At 35.5% G+C, this 22665-nt stretch overlaps 1 protein-coding gene and 1 pseudogene across 1 annotated transcript; one reads left to right on the forward strand and one right to left on the reverse strand.

The window, feature by feature from the left end:
- Positions 1 to 1145: 1145 nt before the first annotated feature.
- On the forward strand, positions 1146 to 12159 carry LOC125813516 (YTH domain-containing protein ECT1-like). Its single transcript, XM_049493007.1, has 8 exons — positions 1146 to 1407; positions 5991 to 6028; positions 6134 to 6308; positions 7136 to 7212; positions 7304 to 7804; positions 9848 to 10372; positions 10668 to 10880; positions 11234 to 12159. Exons 1-8 carry the CDS (start codon positions 1353 to 1355, stop codon positions 11462 to 11464), a joined length of 1815 nt encoding a protein of 604 aa, XP_049348964.1. The 5' UTR covers positions 1146 to 1352; the 3' UTR covers positions 11465 to 12159.
- A 940-nt stretch (positions 12160 to 13099) lies between these two features.
- LOC125813517 (serine/threonine-protein kinase STY13-like) lies at positions 13100 to 22403 on the reverse strand (annotated as a pseudogene).
- Positions 22404 to 22665: the final 262 nt, after the last annotated feature.

Below are 22665 nucleotides of genomic sequence, written 5' to 3' on the forward strand. Positions count from 1 at the left end.
TGGACCGTTAGAAATAAGAGTATTTTTTAGCCAAAAAATTGACCTCAAGGGTATTTGAGAGCCATAAGGTTGACGAAGAGTAGTTTTATACCAATTCAAATAGTTGAAGGGCAGTTTAGGCTCTTTTCCATTTATAAAACAATACTTCAATGTGTGTTTGACATGCAATTTGTATGTCCATGTACAATCCATATTTGACCCGCGCATGTCAACTTGATATTAAAACTAACCTAGGCTTCGACATATGACACAACATGTGGATCGTATATGTCCAATATCTGACTCGTATGTTGTTCCGCACTCCAGAATTATGGCTTCAAAATTTGACTTCTCAATATGTCACATAGGACCTAACATGTGGTATGTATGTAGTTTCGTGATTTGTGTGTCAATTTCATATTAACACATATTTCCCAAACTTAATATTTTCAGTTTTCTTCAACTTCAATCCTTATTGTCCATCTAATACATACTAAGACATCAACTTTAACATATGCTTACATGTGATTTATTATAAAACAAGTCGAATTATAAGAAATTTGATGGTTCAAATCTATCCCAAATTTACAGAGTGTTACAATTGAGTTGTCATATTTTAACACAAATAAGCTTAAACGATTAATTATATCGAATCCATAACCACAATATTAACTCCATCCGGATGGTAATTGATAATGTGGAAGATAATAATAATATTGATGGTAAGCACTAAGATGTCATCTTTGTAGAAATCTTTGAAAAAATTAACATTTGTTATAAAGTTTAATTATTTAAATCTATTAAATATTTTATATACAAAAAAAAAGACAAATGCACTTTCTTTAAATTTATTTATCTCATTTGCTAATTTTCTTTTTTCTTTTTCTTTCTTTTTCTTTAGTTTCATACATTTCTTTCAATATTGCCAGCTCTTTTTCTAGTTCTATTATTTTAGTATTTTTTACTTCTTCTAATTGTTGTACTTTCTTTTTTGCTTGTTGTTTTATTTTTTCAATTTTCGTTTTTCTATCTATTTCTTCATTTTCTTTTGTTATTCTTATCATAACAGTTAAACTATCTTCTAATTTTATTGTTTCTTTTGTCACCTATTTTCTTATATCTTTTTTCTAAATTAGAAAATATTATCTTTATTTTTAATCTGTCGTAGAAGTGAAACGGTAAGTTGGAAGTTGTGGGAAGTAAATACCCTAAACCCCTTTTTTATGTCTAATTGTTTTCATTTCAAACCCTCCCGCGAAGCAAAATCTCCCCTTTTCTCTTTGATTCTTCAATTCGAATAAGAGAATTGGGGATTTGGGGTTTTCGTATCTTACTTCTCAAAATCATCCTCGATTCCATTTTCAATTCAATTGATGGAGGATACCAATCAACAGAACATCGATCCATTCACTTCTGTATCATCTTCAGGTTTGTACATTTCTTATCCCTTTTACTTTTGTGGTTTATGCTGTATCAACAGTGGATCTATGGTTTAAAGGAAGTGAGGGAGGGTATTTTTCAATGAATTTTTCGATATAGAGAGACCTTGATTACGAGGTTCTGTTTTGGCTGGAGTCTGCTTGTGCTGACCTTGTTTTATCTTGTTGATTTGAAGATTCATTTGGGTGTTGTTTGATGATCAAATAGGATTAGTCCTATGCACAAAGTGCTTCCCTTTGGGTTTTTGTAAAAATGTTTTTTTTTTTCTGGAATTTGTATACTGGGTCACTGAAATAGTAACTCTACTATTGAGATAAAGCTCGCCCTTTGCTGTTTGTCTGATTGTGTGAGTGGGATCTTTATTTCTTGGTCTTGCAAAGGATTGGTTTCTCTTTCAAGATTTCCAGAAAGGATTATATGGGTTCTTTTAGGTTGTATCTTGTTGACAACAACATACCCTGTGAAATCCCACAATTGGGGTCTGGGGAGGATAGGGAGTATGCAGACCATACCCCTACCTCTGGGGAGGGTTATATCTTGTTAAGTTGGCTATAATTACAAGGACCCTTTGTGGTATCTCAAAAAATAATTACAAGGACTTCTGTTACAGTAAGTTGTTTTAATGGAATTTTGTATGGGTATCATCTATTGAAGGTGATTTCTGAAGAATTGTTATCATTTAGAAATCATGATGTGTAGTTTTAGTATGATAAGATATGCAACAAGATTATGATTGTCGTCCCTCACTAATATCTCATCCCAGAATTGACAAAGGAGCAAGAACCCTAACAATTTTTTCTACACTGAATCAGTGAAACTGCCTTTGTCGACTGGATGTGTACCCCATACAAAGTACATACTGCATATTTTTATAAACATATAAATGTATGAGTGTATCAGTTGGTACTCCTATAACATCTGAACAAGTAAAATCACAGTTTTACCCAATTTCTCTTAAAGTACATAGATAATAACGTGTAAGATGATAATCTGAGATGGTTTGTCATGTTTTACGTAGAGATTAGATGCACAATCTGTAGTATATTATGACTCATTGTAATGAAAGGGGATGAAGTCATCCTAAAGTTGTATGAACAAATTTTCTCCACAGACAAATATTTCAGAACAATCTGGCGATAAGTCAGAGCAGAACACAATGGAAATTGAAACAAAACATCCTTGTAGCTTCTTGGTAATAACAAATAGTTGGGATTAGATCTTAGTTGTTATTGGTATACTTACATTAGGTCCATCTTTTGGAAGGAATCGTTGATTCTAGTCTTAAAAATGATCATGTAAGGATGAATATGAGAGAACATTGAGTTTTAGAGGCTGACCACTGGATTTAATAACACAAAGGATGAGAATCCCAAAACTAAAGTATGAACTAAATTAATGCAGAAGCAGAACTAGGAAACAGATTGAAAAGGCTAAACAAGAATTTAAAAGATGAGGGAAGATTTAAGGAATTAGCTTCAAGAATTACCAAGAAAGCAAGTTCTAAAGATTGACAAGATCCAAGTAAGAACGAATTAGTTACTGGATGAAAACCAAACGCCTTTACTTGAGAAACGAATCAAACATAGAATCGAATCTTGAACACTTTGTGAGTAATGTTAGCTATTAGTAATGAGTACTAATCACCTTCTAAGAATACCAAGAAGAAACCAAATATATCAAAGAAGAAGTCATCTTATTATCTTGAACTATGAACTAGGTAGGTTGAAAGATAAATCCCAAAGCAATCTGCCACAAAGGTTCAAAAGAACTCAATATTAATATTCTTCAAATGTTAGTTACAATGAAGCAACAAAGCACCCCTTTACGTTGTAGTTTATACAGTAGTAAGGGGGCTAGTCAAAGACAATTAAATAGGAGTGATATTCCCTAGGGGCATAGAAGGCTGCCCACACTTGGTCCAATGCAGTCAACATAGAAATAAACAACTCTTAAGTATCAATTCTAGAAACTAGGTAAAAACGCACACTAGTTTTGGGCTGCTGCATTTTCGCCTTTTTAAGGCAGATTTGAGCCCATTCCGCCTCTTGGACTTCAATTTGGGCCTCTAAATAGATGTAAGACTTGGACAAAAGATCTTTTTTTTGGGTTGGAGCTTTTCTTCCATCACAAGACACTTACTAATTGCCAATTGCAGGTCATTGAGTTTGTCTTGAAATTTCTTTGTTTGGGATCTTGTCAAGGGTCTTCTTAGAACTTTCAAAGTTTCATCCATGTCCTTTAATGACATTGAGATACTATCAGGATTGATGACTTTATTGAGACTTGCCAGCATGCATAAATACATCCTTATGTGATAAATATGAATTTTCTTGAATTGTTGTCATTGAGAATCTAGCTCGATTTTAGAGACTTCAAAGTGAAATAGAGAAGTATGGGTAGAAACTGGTAGCAGTATAATCACACCTAGATCAACTTCATCTCAGAAAAAGTAAATTAAGAGCCTCTGAACAGTTGATGTTTGAATTGTGTAACTACTGCAGTTTGACATTGCAAAAGTAATGTAATATCCCAAATATTTATATTGGACATAATAATCTTTTGACTGTGGGTGGGCATAGTTTGGGCCAACCCTAAATCCAAGCTGAAATTTGAACTTCTTGGATATTTCGTTTGGATTATGGATTGGACTTCAAATTTTATTTTTAAAATTTATGGACATCGGATTCAGTACTACGAATGTTTGGATATCTGAATAGCCAAAATTTGTATACCTTATATTCATCCATTTCCAAAGGTTCAACAGATTAGTGCCCTACATCCCTACTTACTATAGTATTAAGTCTAATATGGAATTACACAACACAACATTACCAAGTTAAAATTAAATAAAATATGGAATTACACAACATGGCCATAAAAAGTTATACATTTCAAGGAGCAAACTATTAGGTGAATTGAGGTTGTTAATTGTCATGGATTGCCTTAAAGGTTCAAAAGTCAACCTAAATATCCAAATCGATTAATCCAAAACCAGACTTAGTTGATTTCTTCCCATTTGTCCTAGCTTTGGTGGACAGAGTTACCTGATACTTGTTGGTGAGAGGTGCCAGGTATTCTAGGATTAGGACCACAAAATTAGCTGATATTTGTTGGTGGGAGGTGGCAAGCATCCAGGTATCCTAAAGAAAAAATGGTGGAGTCCCACACTGCATATTGTGGACTGTGTGGAAGGAAAGGATAGCAGAACCTTTGAAGATAGGTCCAATTCCATTCATAGAGTTAAATAGAAATTGTGTTATATCTTTTTAGTTTTGGTGTAAAGAGAGAGACAGAGGAATCAGAGATTGTAGATCTTTTAGGTTCTCTATAAGTAGTTTCTCCCCCTTTTTGTTCCCCTTTTGAAGGTAGTCTGCATATCCTCAATGGTGAGGAATACAACATTACTGGTTTCCAAAAAAAAAACCTATGCTCTTGGGCTGTGGATACTGGATCATCTCATTCTAATTTAGAGTGGTCAATAAAGCCTTAGGTGAACATCCTCTTAATTTTAGCACAAGTCTAACTCACGGTCAAAGATTCAAAAAGTCACTCTGGTTGACGGGTTCGAATTTCTGAACCATGACCCCCAACAGATTTAGCGAGAGAGAGGATTCCAAAATGCTAATCAAAATTAAGTTTTGGTACCATTTTGCCCTCTGAATCGAAGATCTGCTTGAAAACCCTAGGACTAAGACTTCCTCAGCTCCCCTCACATTTCCACTATAAAAGTTTACTCATGATTACATAATAAACTCAAATAAAAGGTCAGAATCATTAGCTCGACGATTTGGGTTGAAAATCCCTTTTGTGTTTGCTTACTGTATTGCTCCTCTCTGTTTCTTTTTTTGTATCTTCTAATGTCATTCATTATCTCATGATTACATAATAAACTCAAATAAAAGGTCAGAATCATTAACTCGACGATCTGGGTTGAAAATCTCTTTTGTGTTTGCTTACTGCAAGTATTTGGGATATTACAAGTTCTTAATTCTACTATAAACCCTTTTTTATACAAATTGAACACCTTGGGATCTTAAATTCTTAATTGAAATGTTGTTGGGATTCATTTTTATCCTTAAACAATTTTTGAAAATATATTTATGAAAAGGCTGTCTTTTTCAAGTTTTCTTTAGAGTGGAGCATCATTTCCAATTATGCGATCCAAATTTTTAGCAATAGTTCCAAATCTTTCCACAAAGCACAGACGTTTGAGGTTTTACTCTCTTATTGTAGCCTTTGGGAGAAAGAATCCTGCTACCCCATTGCCTTGCACAGCAGAGTCTCTGCATTTATCATTTGAATTTGTCCCTGTGAAATCCATTCTTCATCTTTGTTCTTTTGCTTATCAAGTAAATGAATAAAGCTGCCCACGAATTGGACAGTTGGGTTGTTTAAGACCTACCGCGTGTGTGTGTGTCAAAAAAAAATTCCTGTGAGTGAAATGAAGTTAGATTTAGCAGGGTCCTCTCATGTAATGTTTTCACACTTTTATAAAATATCTACATATTATTGAGTTATTACTGCAACATTTTGGTTTTGACAAATAACTGGCTTGTTTGATGTGGGTATAGGTGAAAGAGTTGTGGAGCCGCATAATGCTGCAGAACAGGTATACTGCTAATAGTTCTCAGTGTTATTATAATTTATCTTTTGTATAGTTTTGCCAGCATAAATTACGTACTCAGTTGGTACTTTTGTTTTTATCCATTATCAGCCTATTTCACCTAAAGATGAAAGGATTGGTTCTGCAAATGCTTCTCCAGATGCAGCAATCCCTGGGGCTTCAAGAAATGCTCAAGATCACCCTGTTACCTCTGAAGGTGGAGCTATACCCACCTTTTATCCACTCAATTCATATTCTCCTCAGGACCAAGGTCTTTACTATGGAGGTTAGTTCCTGTGGCTAATGTTAAGTTGATGTTGCAGTTCACCCAATTTCACATGAATACAGTCAGATGCCGAAGAATGAGTTTTTAGTAGATCATTTCTCCCTCTTTTACAAGTGGTCCTTGTGTATCATTGTAGTACATCCTGTGATATTCTAATATACCAAAAGGTTGTTACTTCTAAAATAGTTCAATGCTTTTGGGATACTAGCTTAATGCATGCAAATATGCTTTTGTGAAATCCGAAAAAGTTTTTCTTGTCTTCGTTGTTTGGTTCAACTTCTAATAGATTTGATCTTTTATGGTTGACAAGCTTTCTGCTCTCTCCCTTTACATATTTCAATTTGTTCCACTAAAATCTCAATGCAATGTGATTGGATAAATGTAATGTAACCTTTTTTCTTGGTTGCATTTTCTTGATGTTACTACGTCTTGCCATCTCTTTCTTTACCAGATCACTAGTTTTGAGCTTTATTTGATTGTGAAGGTAATGGAAATAAAAGTACTACAGTACTTGAAGTTTTGATTAATGGTTGATTGTGATTTGTAAAGTAAAAGACAATTTTTACTCACTAGATGGTACCTCTGCCAATGGATTCACCATCTTTTTTGTACTTCTTGACCTTAATTCTAGGATTTCGTTTGTTAAACGCCGTCCCCCTCCTATTGGTTTTATGGGGGCAGTACACAAAAATCTACAGTACTTGAAGTTTTGAATAATGGTTGACATTGATTGTGATTTGTGAAGTGAAAGGCAAGATTTTACTCACTAGAAGGTACTTCTGCCAATGAATTCACCATCTGTAACCTTTATTTGCCTTCTGGCTCAGGTTACGACAATGGCACTGGAAGTTGGGTTGAACAATCTAATGATGGCAACGTGAACAACTTGCATGTTGTTCCACCAGTAAGTTTTGATTCCAGTTTTTTGTGTGTGGTAGCATTTATATTCCAAACAGTGGGTCACCGAATATTAATTTCTCCTTGACCCTTTGCAGGGAATGTTCAATGAAAATCCACTCTTTTTCCCTCCTGGTTATGGCTTTGATCCACAGATGGCATTTGGACAGTTCTCCCCCATTGCTAGTCCTCTTTCTCCTTTTATGATAGATGGTCAGTTATACTCGCACCAGATTCCAGTTTCTCCACCTTACTATGCACCACCTGTTTCCCCTGGCTTGCCCCATGTTACATCAGCTCTTCCAGCTTCACAGCCTGATCTGGTGGCACCAGGAAGCACTGGCCATGAAATTGATGGCACACATTTTGGGCCAGGATCAGGTTACTACATCCCTGTTGGACCGTTTGGTGGAGGTGAGCTTTCAGGAAGCAGCAACATGGGTTTCTACAATTACCAAGGTGAAGTTGGATCTGGTCAATCTTTACCTAATCGACCTAACCCCGTGGACTCTGGAAGATACATGTCTCAAATGACATCTGCGGGACTATATCCACCACCAGTTGGCATACTTGGATCGTATGAGCAAAATGCCATGCAGGTTTGTATCATTTTTCTTTTCACTGGTAAATCGAGTGAAAGAGAGGCAATGAATTGGGAAATATCTGTTACTTATTCTAATGATAAGTGTTTTATCAACTCAAATATCATTTTCATAATATGATTATATGCTACTGCATGCACCAAAAGTTATACTACCCTAATAACTAGCCAACCCAGTTTTAGTGCATAGCCTAGTAAGAGATTTATGTTGTACTTATTTCAATGTAAGCTTGTTCATTAGTGGAAAAGTTTTAACTTATCGGAAAAATTAAGGGTAAGCACCACTTCAGGCATTAAAGATAGCATTTAAAACTATCAATTATGACTTATCTGGCTTTACATATTTCATTCCTTCTTTAACTTTCACCTTACCTCACGCTAATGGATACAACTAGGTTTAGCAATGTAGCCTGGACTCATCTTGACGAATTATTCGTGCCACAATCACTAAGGCTTCATAGGTGTTTTGCTAAGTCATTAAATAGCTAGTTAAAAGTTTGTATTCACAAGATTCAAAGCCTTTATTTTCAATAGCTTTAGTATTGGATATTGGCATATGTCCAATCCGAATGCTTTTTGAATGTTTCCATCATTTGTAGTAGAAAATACGATATTGTCTTATGTATCTCATCAGTACCCTGTTTGGTAATGTCTGATAGGATAGCATTAGGATTAAGGAGTATGTATGGCAATTCTATTTGTAGGAGAGAAATAAGAGGACTTTTGACGGGCTTTTGTGTAGAACTAAAAGTTACCTTTTGTTTTGGTTATACTTGGGACTGATGAGAATATACTATATTGTACAGATGGTTTAATATTTTGAGTTTCAACGGAAATTCCTTATATATGTGAATTATCAGTGAAATAATTTGACTAGTAAAACTTCTTATTACCAATAAATTGGACACATCATGTGCACAACACTATATATAAGAAGATGCCTATCCAAATTCATCTTAGATTCGAAATAACAACGGATTATCTTATTTTAATAGCATTGGAACTGTCAACTGTTCCCATTTGGTGGCACGATAAGAAACCAAGAAAATGATCCTAATGTGTTTCATCTCTTTAGAAATGGCCTTGTGAATAAAATCCTGCCTATAGTTTCTTACTTTGGATTTTAAGATGTACAGATATCAACACTAATTTATGGCCCCTTTTATCAAACAGTATAATATCGTTTTTCTCCTTGTAGATGTCATATTTGTTGTCTCTTTTTTGTAATTTTAAAAAAAAGTAATGATACTAATAGCTTATCTACATAACTAACGGTGATGGTTTTAGTGTACACAACAAATATTTGGGAATTATGAAGCATTAGTCTTTCGCTCCCACCTTTAAATGATTCTACTTTAGTACTCCCTCCGTCCCTATTTAGTTGTCCATATTTCCTCTTTTAGTTGTCCCTATTTAGTTGTCCATTTTGACAAATCAAGAAAGGACAACAAACTTTTTCCTATTATACCCTTATTTAAATAAAGTTGTCATAAATAAAGTAAATAAACTTATGAACTTCCCAGCATTGATTAGTTATCTTGAGTGAATTTATTTTAGAATTGTAAATTGTACTATAAGGGTAAAATTGTAACTTCACTATGCTAATCATTGTTGCCTTAATCTGTGTGTCATTTCTAAAGTGGACAACTAAATAGGGACGGAGAGAGTATTGTTAACCACAATGATTGGGTTTGAAATGATAGCCGTATGTTCTTATGTACCTTCTTACTCTTTACATTCTGCTTATTGTACTCAACAAAATAAAGAACATGAGTGCATATTATAACTGCAAAATCTAGATGATGGTCATTAGACACTCGATTCACTACCTTAAAAATGAGATTTAGTCGATGATATATTATTTCTCCTAACTTCAATACTGAGATGCACCATCCCGGAAACACAACTGACTTTTGTCATCTGAAATAAAAAATTATATACAGGGTTATCTTAGGACCTGCCTTGTGTGTCTCTTGAGTTGTTTATCGTCAGTAGCTCCTGCTGTTATGAATGACTTAACTACTTATTTGATCTAAACTAGGCTTCACATCAAGGTCTTGGCTTTACACCGGGCTCCTCATCCAGGCAGTATTCCCAAGGCAGTCTTTATCCTAGTGCGAACTATGGTAGTGGGTCCAGTTCTTTGTGGGAACCTGGTCACAGAAATTGGCTGACTCCAGACAGAGGTGGAAGACGTGAAAGGGATCGGCATTCTGTCAACATTTCCACTGAATCACTTGGTATGGCAAGTGAACGAAACCGAGGACCAAGGGCATTAAAGCCAAAGAGCAAGGCTTCCATTGAGGATAGCTCGTCTTCTGTTATTCGTACAGAAGTTGAGTTAACTTCTATTTTGCAGCCTGACCAGTACAATCGGCCTGGATTTGTCACTGATTATGAGCATGCTAAATTCTTTGTCATCAAGTCTTTCAGTGAAGATAATGTTCACAAAAGTATCAAGTATAGTGTCTGGGCTAGCACTCCTCAGGGAAATAGAAAGCTTGATGCTGCTTATGCTGAAGCAAAAGAGATGAATGCTAATTGTCCGGTTTTTCTCTTTTTTTCGGTATGTTCCTTCAATACTTATATTGTTGCCATGTTAATTTAAAGAATGCAGTACTCTCCTGGGAAATGGTTCATATAAGTTGACAACATTTGTCATTATTCTCGGAGGACACCCAAATATAATGTCTTTCAGTTTTTTTTTTCTTTTTCCGCTTCTGATTTTTCTATTGCATAGCCTGGGGGTCATTATCATTGGAAAATTTGTAAACACCAATGTCTGCTAAAAAATATTGATACACTTCTATATGATAGACATGCTTAACTTTTGAGATTTTATTTTTTGGATACAACTCTAGGTCAATGCTAGTGGACAATTTTGTGGGGTTGCTGAGATGGTTGGACCTATTGATTTTGAGAACAACGCGGAGTACTGGCAGCAGGACCGATGGAGTGGGAAATTTCCTGTTAAATGGCATGTCATTAAGGATGTTCCTAACAGTCAGTTTCGTCACATACTTCTGGAACATAATGACAACAAGCCAGTGACTCACAGCCGGGATTCCCAAGAGGTACATGTCTTCTACTATACTCCTTGTAATCTTCTACTGGTGTTCTTTCTTATCTAATGTCTAAGACTATCACCCAGCTCTCAATGTGTATCACCTGTTTGAGCTGCAAGTTTTATGCATAATGCTTATCTTGAATGTAGCTAGTCCAGATCTTTTGTCTTTATCATCACACAAATTATTTCAGGATAGTTTACATATATTGAATGATGACTGCTTGAAATTTCTCTCCTCTTTTCTGTATGCTAATATTCAAAATCTTGCCAATTAACAGTCTTACTCTTGCTCGGCTCATGTGTCCTATAGTTTTGGGTTACCAGTTGCTTCATATTGTTTTCTCATTCTGATTGTTTCAGGTTAAATTGCCAGAGGGATTAGAAATGTTGAAAATTTTCAAGAACTATGAAGCGGATACCTCTATCTTGGATGATTTCACCTATTATGATGAGAGGGAGAAGTCCTTGGTTGAAAAGAAGAGTAAACAGCGTCCTCTTCCACCTGGTAGTGCTGCAGCTGACACAATAAGTCAACTAGCCGATAGTCTTGCTGGCACACTTAACTTGGAAGGCAACAAGAAGTTGCCTTGATAGAGTTTGTAGTGCACTACATTAAGCCAGTAGCAGATTCCAGAGGCAGGGTTTATTGCAGTCATTCAATGTTTATTTGGTTGGGCAACCAGCTGGCTCATATAGTTAAGAAGTTGCCTTGGATAGAGTTTGTAGTGCGCTAGCAGATTCCAGAAGCAGGATTTTCTGCAGTTATTCAATGTTTATTTGGTTGGGCGACCAACTGGCTCATATAGATAAGGAGATAGCTAACGCCTAACAGCGTTTTGGGAGGTGGCCTTTTCATCACCTTCGGATCAGAAAACTCTCTTTCCTTCATTTGTCAGTTGTTCAATTAGTTGTTATTTGCGGTTCTTGGGCAAGGAGAGAGCAGCCAATAGTGTTAGTGCTTAACTGTTTTCCCATTATCTCTTCGTTGTTTCTATAAAGTAGGTGATGGCAAGCAATACAAGAAGCCATCCGACATTTGGAAATTTGTGGACCTCTCCAGGCTGATGTCGTATTGTACTCTAGCTCTTCTTAGTTTCAGGAGGTACCCAGGGCTGCTTTGTTATTGCTGTAGAATTGCCAAAATGGGTGATAATTGGCAGGATGCTGCAACATGTTTACAGAAATCAAACAACTTTTATATTGAGCCTGTATTTCATGATCAACTCAAATAATGTCTGGCTTTGATAGTCAGATTATTTCTTTTATGGAGTCAGGTATCAATGTTTTCTCTGTTGCATTATTCCAGCAAGATTCCTTACCCATATCTGTTATGTGTGGTATAGCTTCTTTCGTCGATGTTTTGCACGATATGAAAGGAATTTCACTCAATTACACTATCCTTAGAGAGTACTTTTTCCTTTCTGGCTCAACATAATCATTGCCCAAGGGAATTCATCTCGAGCATTATTCCAAATCAAAACTCTCTTTTCTTACTCAAGGAATTTCACTCAATTACACTATCCTTAGAGAGTACTTTTTCCTTTCTGGCTCAACATAATCATTGCCTAAAGGGACTTCATCTCGAGCGTTATTCCAAATCAAAACTCTCTCTCTTACTTAGCATACGATTGTTCGAGATTGAAGATGGCTTTATTTGGAACTTAGTTGTCTCTGTGTACACCCTTTTCGTGGATTGTAAACGCAAACTTCAAATCAATTCGTTGTGTTCCTGCCTGAGAACAACAATGAAGCCCCATGGCAAGCTGGACCAACTAGGATAGTTTAAGGAACTTATGATATCCAGTAATTGGAGAAATCAGTCCCCAAGAACTCACTCTCATAGACCTGCTGCTATATTGTGATCATATAAGTTGATTTGAGTATGTCCCATCTCCAATCAAAATGTCATTCTTGCTCCCCAATAGTTAAAACAAATTCCAGTCCTACAATACCTTTCATACATATGAATTGATTTCAATATACCTTCAATCATCCAAACAAAATCACTCCTGCAATGCATGATCAACCATTTGGGGGCTATAATACAAAGATGAGGGTCTGGGCGTGGGTCAGAAAATAAGATCTTGAGGACATTATAATTTTTATCAAACTTACAACAACAAAGGGTCCAGGGATACACATCAGCCCTCTCTATTACTACTAATCAGCATCTTAAATCCAAAGAGAACAAAAAAAGATGCAACAAAGAAACAAAAGTACTTATAACTTACTCCCTTTCCTATCTGAACAAAGAAATTATGCTTGATAGAGATACATAGGAGTTAAAATCAGCTGTTTTTTTGGCTTCCCAAAATTTTTACCCCTGCTTTTACTGCTTCTAGTTTCCACTTCCCACATTAATCAGTAGTCATAGGCTGACTCATGCAGCACCTAAAATGGGCCTTTCTGACAGTTGTCATGATCTCTGTTTCTGCACTTCGAGCATTCTGACCACCTGAGAGAATGGTGATCGATTATCAGGGTTTGCATCCCAACAGCAGGTCATGATTTCACTTAGAACAGGCAAACAATCATTGGGGATTGCTGGACGAACACCTTTTGTTGACTACAACAAAAGTTGCCTGCATAGCGGTCATTTTCTGGAACGGAAGCATACCTGTTAACAGTTCCCACAGAACGATGCCAAAACTATAAACATCAACTTTGTGGGTGTAAGGTCGATGCTGAATCATCTCCCTGCAAACAGAGCAAATGAAATCAAGTGACATGTTAAACAACTTTGCATGTTCTTTTTTTGCAAAAGAAAACAATCACAACATATTGCAAAAATTGCTAGAACTAAATTCAACTTATTCAAGTGAAGACTCCCATTGTCAGGCAAGAGCACTATTACCAGAAAGCATAATTTTTCATATTTTCCATTCAACAAGTCACCCATTCTGTGTTCTTTAGATTTTTTTTTATCGGATGTCCCCGAAGGGACTGTTTTTTAGATACATCTACCATCACAGTGATGTACCCATCCCAACCACATGCAAAAAACCTAACTATTTCCAGAGCCACCTCATACATATATTCTGATCTCAAGAATCTCAGCCTCACTATTTCTGGCAGCGACAATCACCATGTTTTTTCAGAGTAAATTTCTAAAAGAAGTGTGCTATAAGAAAGAAAGAAAAAAAGTAGTCCACTTTTCACCTTTCCAGCCAATATAAAGCTTAAACATAAATCTGGAGACGGACAATCACCATGTTTTTCAGAGTAAATTTCTAAAAGAAGTGTGTTATAAGAAAGAAAAAAAAAAGTAGTCCACTTTTCACTTTGCCAGCCAATATAAAGCTTAAACATAAATCTGGAGATGGACGGACACTGGAAATCAGAAGGTACTGCTTTGATTGGGAGATGGAAAGACATTTTTCTTTATATCAATAGCTGGCAGCAGAAGCATCTGAATCCTGACGCATAATATGGAGAGCACATAGAAGTGGGAAGGTTTCCGTTAAAACTCATGCATGCTGTGTGATATATGCAAGTTATAACAAAAGTAACCTGCAGAGAATTAAGAGGTAAAGTGTATTCCAACAAATACTTGTTGTGCTTCAAGGAGATGGAGTACAAGCAACCAATTCTTTTGCTACTGGGCAACTTTGAAGCTTGTTTCAGAATATGATTCGGCTAAATTGGGTGATACATCTGACACTAATAATTCTTTTATGCTGCTAGATGGGCTACAATTCGTAATTGGGAACTGGGTATGGAATCTCTGTTGTACATTATGGAAAGAGAGATGCATTGAGGGTTCCATATCATTCTCTTTCCATCTTGATCACCATGACAAGCTCAAGAAACAAATAACTGACTGACCTCTTCTATTTTTGGTAAAGAAAAGGAAATAACTGACCTACCTAGTACATTAGTGGTTCCAAGGAATTCATGATTGGTAATAAGTTATTAAATTAATGAAAGAAATAAAGTATTAATTATTGCTCCAAATTGAGAAAGGCATCGCTATAGCAATAAAGAAATTAAACTCTTAAACACCAATAAGCAACTTCACTCATTTTTTTAGAATACAATGATGCCTCCCATCAACTTTCTATTGGATGGCACCGCGACATACTTCCGACAAAATGAGACAACGCATCTCGTAAGTGCAAAACCACATAGCCTGAGGCAATAAAATGAGAAATCTGGCCAATATTTTAAAAGGCATGGGTGTAAGGCGAAGCGTAAGCCCAGGGAATGGAATGTAAGCTCCATGGATATTTAATTTTTAATATTCTATAAAATGAACAAGCCAACATATAAAAAATATAATTTTTTTAAAAATATCTTAAAATAGTAGAAAAATGTATATATATAAACATGTTAACATCTACATGAACATCGGAAAAGAATTGTTTTTCTTACTTGAAAAAGAGAAAGACGTAAAGATGCATTGTACCTATAACATCACTATGATAGTCAGGGGCGGACCTGCGTGGTTGCAAGCGGGTTCAGTTGAACCGTCTTCATTCCGAAATTTATTGTATATGTATTGAATACAATAATTTGAACCCATGTAACACTAAACTTTACTTTGGAGCAGCGGTCTAGGGGTTCAAACTCACGCCTAATGTGCGGGTTCGAATCCCTCCTATATCATCTCATGTTTTTTTGCTACTTTTAATTCAGCGTTAAACTATTACTCCCTCCGTTTTATTTTATTTATGACAACTTTTCACTATAAATAAGGGTATAATAGGAAAAAATTTGTTGTCCTTTCTTGATTTGTCAAAATGGACAACTAAATAGGGACAACTAAAAGAGAAAATATGGACAACTAAACAGGGACGGAGGGAGTAATTAATTGTCTTTGCTACTTTTGGTTCAATATTAATTAATTGGCTTTGCTCCTTTTAAAAAAACGAAAAAAATTAACTGACCATGTTAATATGCTAGCTCAAAAATTTACTAGGAGTATATTAATATTTTCTTCTTCTTTTTTTTCTATTTCACTTTGTATATTTTGTTTTTTAATTATTCAAATTCAATAAATTTCTATAATCGTATTACTTCAACAAAAAATTATACTTTTGGTGATTGGATTTTGGTACTTTAATTCATAGATTTTTAACAAAAATATGAAATTATTTTCATTGAAATTATATATAGTTTGTTAATTTACTTTTGATTTAGTTAGTTAAAATAAATGTATAAAGGTTCTTTGTAAATTTTTAATCTTTTTTCTCCTTTATTAAATAAAAAAGTTTTGAGCTGTAAAAAAAAGAGAGGTTACATTACTATTTGTATAAATAAACAAATAAAAAAGTAACGGGGTAAATCATTTGTTGTGCTCGATGTTGGTTACACTATTGAATATTACTATCGATCTCTATTTACTAATTGAACTCACTTATGTAAAATGCTGGATCCGCCACTGATGATAGGACATACTAAAAGTTGTAACACCACAATTATCAAAATAGATGACAATAATATGAAGTTATCATTGGAAAACTTAAAACTAGTAATTAAATCATAAAAGTTCATATTATAATACAAATAGGAAAAAAGAGAGAGGAATAAAGCCATAAACTATAAAGACTCAACATCTAAACTATATTGATACCAAAAGAAATTCTAAAACCAACAACATGAAAATAATAAATTAACGAGAGCAAAAAAATAGACGAAAATAAAGCATAAAGAAGGAAACTGCAAGCATGGAAGCAGAGAGAATATTGGAGGTTAGAGCTCTTGCTCTATAGTTTGCACATTGCAAACAAAGGGTAGAAATGCTAGCGATTATTGGTTACTCAGTAAACGACAAAAGGAGAATTGAAAAATCAGAATAAACAATTCGAAGAGGCCTTTGAGTTATGAGTTTTTTTGGTATGAAAATTTACTATGAGTTCATTTTTGAGTATCTAACTATTAAAAAAAAGGATCTATTAAGCAATTTTGGTTCCAATTTTAAAAAGTTCCCTGGGCATATGCCACAAATGAACGCCCAGAATGTTGGGATTTATGCTTAAGAGAATGCCCTGAATGTTGGGACTTATGCTTAACAGAATGCCCTGAATGTTGGGACTTACGTGCCACGATACTTGCATCCCAATTTGTAGGCGTACTAAGAACACACCAAGGCATACACGAGTATTCTAGAGATGAGACACATACTGAGATGAATGAATCACAAGAGAACCTAAACAACACTATTAAGAGAGGTACACTTGATTTCGGATGTAACCTTTTGACCTTTTACATATTTGGAGAAACTCTTTTGACCATTTACACACAGTGACTGAACTTACCATAATAGAACAATCCCTTTATTGTTCACATTAAATATGTACAATCTCTATGCACTGAACTCCCACAAATACTGACAAGAATTTAAACACTTCATAGAGTCCAAAAATATTAAGACACCGAACAGTCATGATTCAAGAGAAGGTAGAAAATGCTTATTTTTAAAAATATTCGATATCCACTATGTCAAAAAGAAATCGATATCCAGACCAAGGATTTAAGTCATAAAGGAGGAAAATGGGATGAAATTCTTCAGTACACTACAGGTTCTTGGTACCACCTAATTCTTTTTTCCTTAATAACCACTTTATATTACCTTTTTGTTTGAGAGGAACTATTATGCTCATATATGTATGGTACTTTATTTTCTGAAATTGTGGGCTTCACTTCATACTTTTAGCTTCAAGTCCCTTCAATTATTCCGGCATTTTTAGGTTTTTCTCCTTCAAAAGCACAACCAAACTATACAAGGGAGCTTTCTACTCCTCCAAACACTCTTTGTTCCTCTCTCCATATCGTCCATATGGCAGTTGGCACCAAAGAGCTACTTCTCAATTCCCAAATTCTACTTCTTCATAGCATCTAGTAAGACGTTGCTGATTTAAATACAAAGTTTTGGAAGAATTAGATTGAACTTCCAATTCTCTGGAGTCCTCATCTTTTCGACCTACAAACGGAATCGTTGCAAAAAGTCGAGAGACAAAACTGATCCTCTTTTCAGAAGAAAAGGTAGCACTTTCGTGGCTCTCGGCGAAGTTGATCCCTTGAATGTCTAAGAATAAAACTATTGAACTGACAAATTTGTTTGATGAGAAATGTGAAGTGAAAAGGAGGGATTAGCACTTTGTTCCTCTCAATTTATTCCAATAAAGGAGCTAATCCCTTGTATGTTTAAGTCTAAACTTTCTAAATGCAATAAAAGGTTAAAAAAGAGTTCCCTGGTTACAATGAAATTATACTCCTTGTTCCCTTTTTAATAGCAAGTCAATGCCTTAACCCAAACCATACTTCCAAGTCGTTGATCAGCACTGGAAAATCTACAAGTTTTCTAGATCTAGAATGTGGTGTTAGAAAATATCTCGAGTAATGCGAGCACCATCTTAGGAAAGAATGAACCTGAAAGGTAATCCGTCAACAACGTTTTTATTTTTTAAAAGTAGGTCAACATTATTAAAGTAGGTTAAATAGATATTTTAGAAGGCGCAGAGATATTGCACAAACTCTGATGCGATGAAAAGGCTAAGTGTACAATTATATTGAAGGTATCTGTAAGATCAATTATCCCTACTTAACAGAGTACACAATCTCTATAGATGCTAACAACTGCTATAAACAAAGTAGGTATGACCTGGAACTAATCAACCAAACCATCAAACGAAGGTATCAGCAAAATTAACTAAACTGTAACTGAATCACTGACTATAGAATGATCTTCACAAGGAGTTTCCAATCAAGAATAGTTGAAGAGTAGGCAGTTTTCAGTAGTGTTCATCATTGAGTGGCCTCTCGCTATCTAGGTGATAAGATGGTCTGGAAGCAGCATCTCTCCCGGTAAGCAAGATGAGATCACCAATTCTCGCAGAGTGATCTAAACTAATCTACCCTTTTTTACGAAATTGGTACGCAAAAAAAAATAAATCAAGAGTAGGAGTCTGAATTAATAGTTGATATGGCAAGCTAGTGATATTTTCCCTGCAGGAAATAAAAAACAGAGCTACCTATATAGTTGGAAGAACTGAGCTTGAATAGCACTTTCTCCAGCAAAGGCCACAGTATGGAATCACTAAAATGTGCTGACCTGATCACTTGACTCAGGTTCTTCTTGTTTATGACTTAAGGACCCTAACCCCAGACACTGCATCAGCATTCCTCCCAAAAACTTCATCATTTCAATGTCATGCATTGATAGACATCTTCTGTTGATACTATTCTAGTCTCTGAACTTGACCAGAACCAATAATATCTATTTGAAATCATTTTGGTAGTCAAGGCTATGTTGTGCACCATGAATGAGTTGCTAGGCTTTTTAGAAAAGCAATTCAAATAAAATGAGTTGAACTCTATTCCTAGAGGTCAAAATCTAAGACATGACACAAGTCTGCTGCATTTGTGGTCTAAGTTCGCTTGTACTTAGGTGCAGGTGCCAATATGGGTACAGATCGGAGTGTTGATAAATTAAGAACACCCACATTCAGAAGATGAATGTAGTAGAAATAAGGATGTTTAGATGGATGTGTGGCATACTGAGAAAGATGTAAGAAACGAAGATATAAAGGCAAGGTGGCAGTGGCCTTCATGGCAGACAAGATGAGGGAGGCGAGGTTGAGATGGTTTGGACATGTGAAGAAGAGGTGTGTGGATGCACCCGTAAGGTGGTGGCAAAATTGGTTAAAATAGAAGTCAGGAGGGGTAGAGGTAGGCTGAAGAAGAAAAGAGTGAGGGAGGTGATTAGATAGCATATGACACAACTTACCTAACCCTAGATAGGAATGTTGGGGTTAGAGGATTAGTGTAGAAAGTTAGTGGGTCGCCGAGTGTTGTCCATTTCATGTGGGAGAGGTAGGGGATAGCCTCCTCTCCATTTCTCCTTAATCGTAAATCATAATATTATTTACGAATCACATAGTTTCTTTGTTCTTTTGTGTTTATTACTATTTGTTGCTCTATTTGCTCTATATTCTGTTTTTTGTTGTCTTATTTTCTTATAATCGTACGTTAAATTCTTCTTCTTCTTTTTGAGGTTGATGATTTACCGGAAACAACCTCTCTACCCCCATAAAGGTAGGGGTAAGGTCTGGGCGCATCTTACCCTCCCTAGACCCCACATGTGGGATTGTAGTCTTGCACTAGTATATTGTTGTTGTTTTGTATTTTGAGAAAAATGGGAAGAGTGTCAGATTGGAAGAGATGGTGTAGTGGACATATCAAAGAAACAGAAGAATAAGGATTATGAATAAGCATCAATGTCACCGTAATGCAGACTAGTTGGCATTAGGAGGAGAACTGTTTCAAAAGAAAGTATAACTTGTCACTCTTTTTGGAGAAATACTTCAAAGAGACTGTTAAAGCATCTCCATTGGTAATAAGAGAGCACTCCCATTTTGTTATGCTATCAAAAATTACATCATAAAACCGCACTTTAGCAATTTTTACTCAAAAAGAAACGAACATAATTGCATATTCTTAAGTACCAAAGTCAATAATTCAGAAGCAACCACAACTAGCGTGGAATTAAGGCATAACTATTGTAGTTGTAGTTGTAGTTATAGTGGTACAAAATACCATCTCCAGTTACTTTTATTCTTCAGTAACAAACAATTTGCTTTTAATCTGATGGAAAGTAGTCAAAACAATAAAATGACAGTGACACATTCTATTTTTTCTTTCTTAATAAGTAGTGAACTATTTTAAAGTCTTCACAATTTTTTGAATAAAGTAAAAACGATAATAAAAAATGGGAAAATTTTAGAAAATAAAACTTTACAACTAGAGTCTTTACCCAGTATATTTCCTTTTTTTCCTTTTTTATTTTCTTGTAAGAGAAACATGACACCCTTAATTAGTTTTTAATATTCAAATATGAAATATATTAATCCTGGACAGATTAAATAGTAGTACATCCATAGTTCATATAGTACTACAATTATTAACTACCAGAATAGTGGAGTACAAAATAGGCATGTTGTACATTTAACTTTAGGCGGAGCATACAGAAGGGATAGGGGTATTAGTTACCTTCTCTCTTTTTTAAAGGATAATGGTATTACCTTTCCATAGTTCAAGGAAAAAAAGTTCAAAAAACAGCTTATAAGTGGGCATTACCTTTCAATTTTTAAAACAATATGCAACATGCAACTATATTTCAAACCATCAAGAGAAGGTTATATTGTAAAAAAAATTAATATCCAAGCGAATATCAGGCTGAACAAAATTTATTTATGTTTGCAGCCATTCCTCCCTTTCCTTGGCAAGTAAGGTTGTATTGTATGCACCACTAGGCCCACAGGCCCCCTCAAGTGCATGTCTGATCCTTTTTTGCATGTGCCAAGCACATGAAAATTCTTTTTTAACGACAAGTGGCAGTGAGATTCGATACCGGATCTCTGCCTGCTCTGACTGCTCTAATACATTATAAAGTGTGCTCTCTGTAATAGCTTAAGATTATATTTACTTAACTATATTCTCAACAATCTATATGAATCCAATAATAGGAGGACATTGGGAACTATAATAAAACTAACACAAGAAGATGAAATAATCCAATAGGAGTAATGAAAAGCTAAAGTAGTTTTCTTATTGGCTTTTGCCAAAAGGCCAAAGACTGGAATAAGATAATAGGATAAACAAAGATTCTAGAGAACCCAAACACTTACGGAGCCATCCAACAGTATGTTCCACTGGTGTCATTCCTTCAGTTTGCACCTCAATACGAGCAACCCCAAAATCCGCAATCTTGATTGACTTATCCGCAACAATGAGTAGATTGTCAGATTTCAGGTCGCGGTGTATCAAATTCAGGTCATGTACATATTCCATCCCCATTGCCACGTCTAAAGCCTGTTTCACCGCTAACTTCAAGGTCACATATCGATTTTGTCGTCTGGTCATAAACTGACGCACTGATCCACCTTTTGCATATTCAGTCACAATACACCAGACCATAGGTTTACGAGATGCACCAATAAAACACACTATATTTAGATGCTTCAACCTTGCCAACATCATAACTTCCTGCTGAAATGCCTGCTCTATCAAATGAGCTCTCTCAAGATCATTTTCTGGCTTCTCTAGAAGCTTGATAACAACATCCTCACCATTATATGTTCCCTTGTAGAGTTTCCCAAAAGTCCCTTGAGCAAAAGTTGAGCCCATGTTCAGCTTCCTCAAATCAATCGTCCACTCATCATAATTCTCAAGTCTATCAGTAGGAAATCGAGGATCCATCAAAGCTTGAGCTAGGGCATCATCACTCAACCCATGAGAAACTTTTCCCCTGTTTACACTAGCTACCACAAAATAGTTAATGCGGACACGCTTGAGGCCCTGGTGGTTTAAAATACGAGTGTGGAAACCATATGATCCAACACTGTTGTTATCCATTGACATCGCGACGGAACCTCCACCATCACTCAACTGCAAGCTCCCGTAACTGTCAATTGACATGTTTGATCCTTCACCAAGCTTATGGTAAAAAATTTGAGTGAGACCATAATTATCAAGGTCCTCATTTAAGTCTATAAGTCCTGCAAACTTTGGAGCCTCCAACATTTTCTCTGATAAAGCTACTACAACACAAAAGCTTCAAGTCTAGCTTATTTACTCTGCATGAGGATTTGCACAATCAAACTTTACTCTCCATAACCCTGAAAAAAACATGACAAACAAAAGGTCTTATTCAAAATCCAATGCAAAAATCCTTCTTAAAAAAAATACTCTCCAGAAAATCCTTATTAAAAATCAGAATGCAATTACCAGTCGATTAAGGGAGAAGAACTACTATTGAAGTGTGTGGCCATCTCATCTAAAAGCTTAAGCTG

Source organism: Solanum verrucosum, unplaced genomic scaffold (assembly GCF_900185275.1).
Source record: "Solanum verrucosum unplaced genomic scaffold, falcon-dt-bn FXZP01000134.1, whole genome shotgun sequence".
NCBI lineage: Eukaryota > Viridiplantae > Streptophyta > Magnoliopsida > Solanales > Solanaceae > Solanum > Solanum verrucosum.

Bases quoted from the DNA above. Each gene is read 5' to 3' on its own strand.
- LOC125813516 (XM_049493007.1), top strand. From the start codon at position 1,353: ATGGAGGATACCAATCAACAGAACATCGATCCATTCACTTCTGTATCA. The intron at 6,309-7,135 runs GTTAGTTCCTGT...CTTCTGGCTCAG, and splicing joins CCAAGGTCTTTACTATGGAG to GTTACGACAATGGCACTGGA. The intron at 7,805-9,847 runs GTTTGTATCATT...GATCTAAACTAG, and splicing joins ATGAGCAAAATGCCATGCAG to GCTTCACATCAAGGTCTTGG.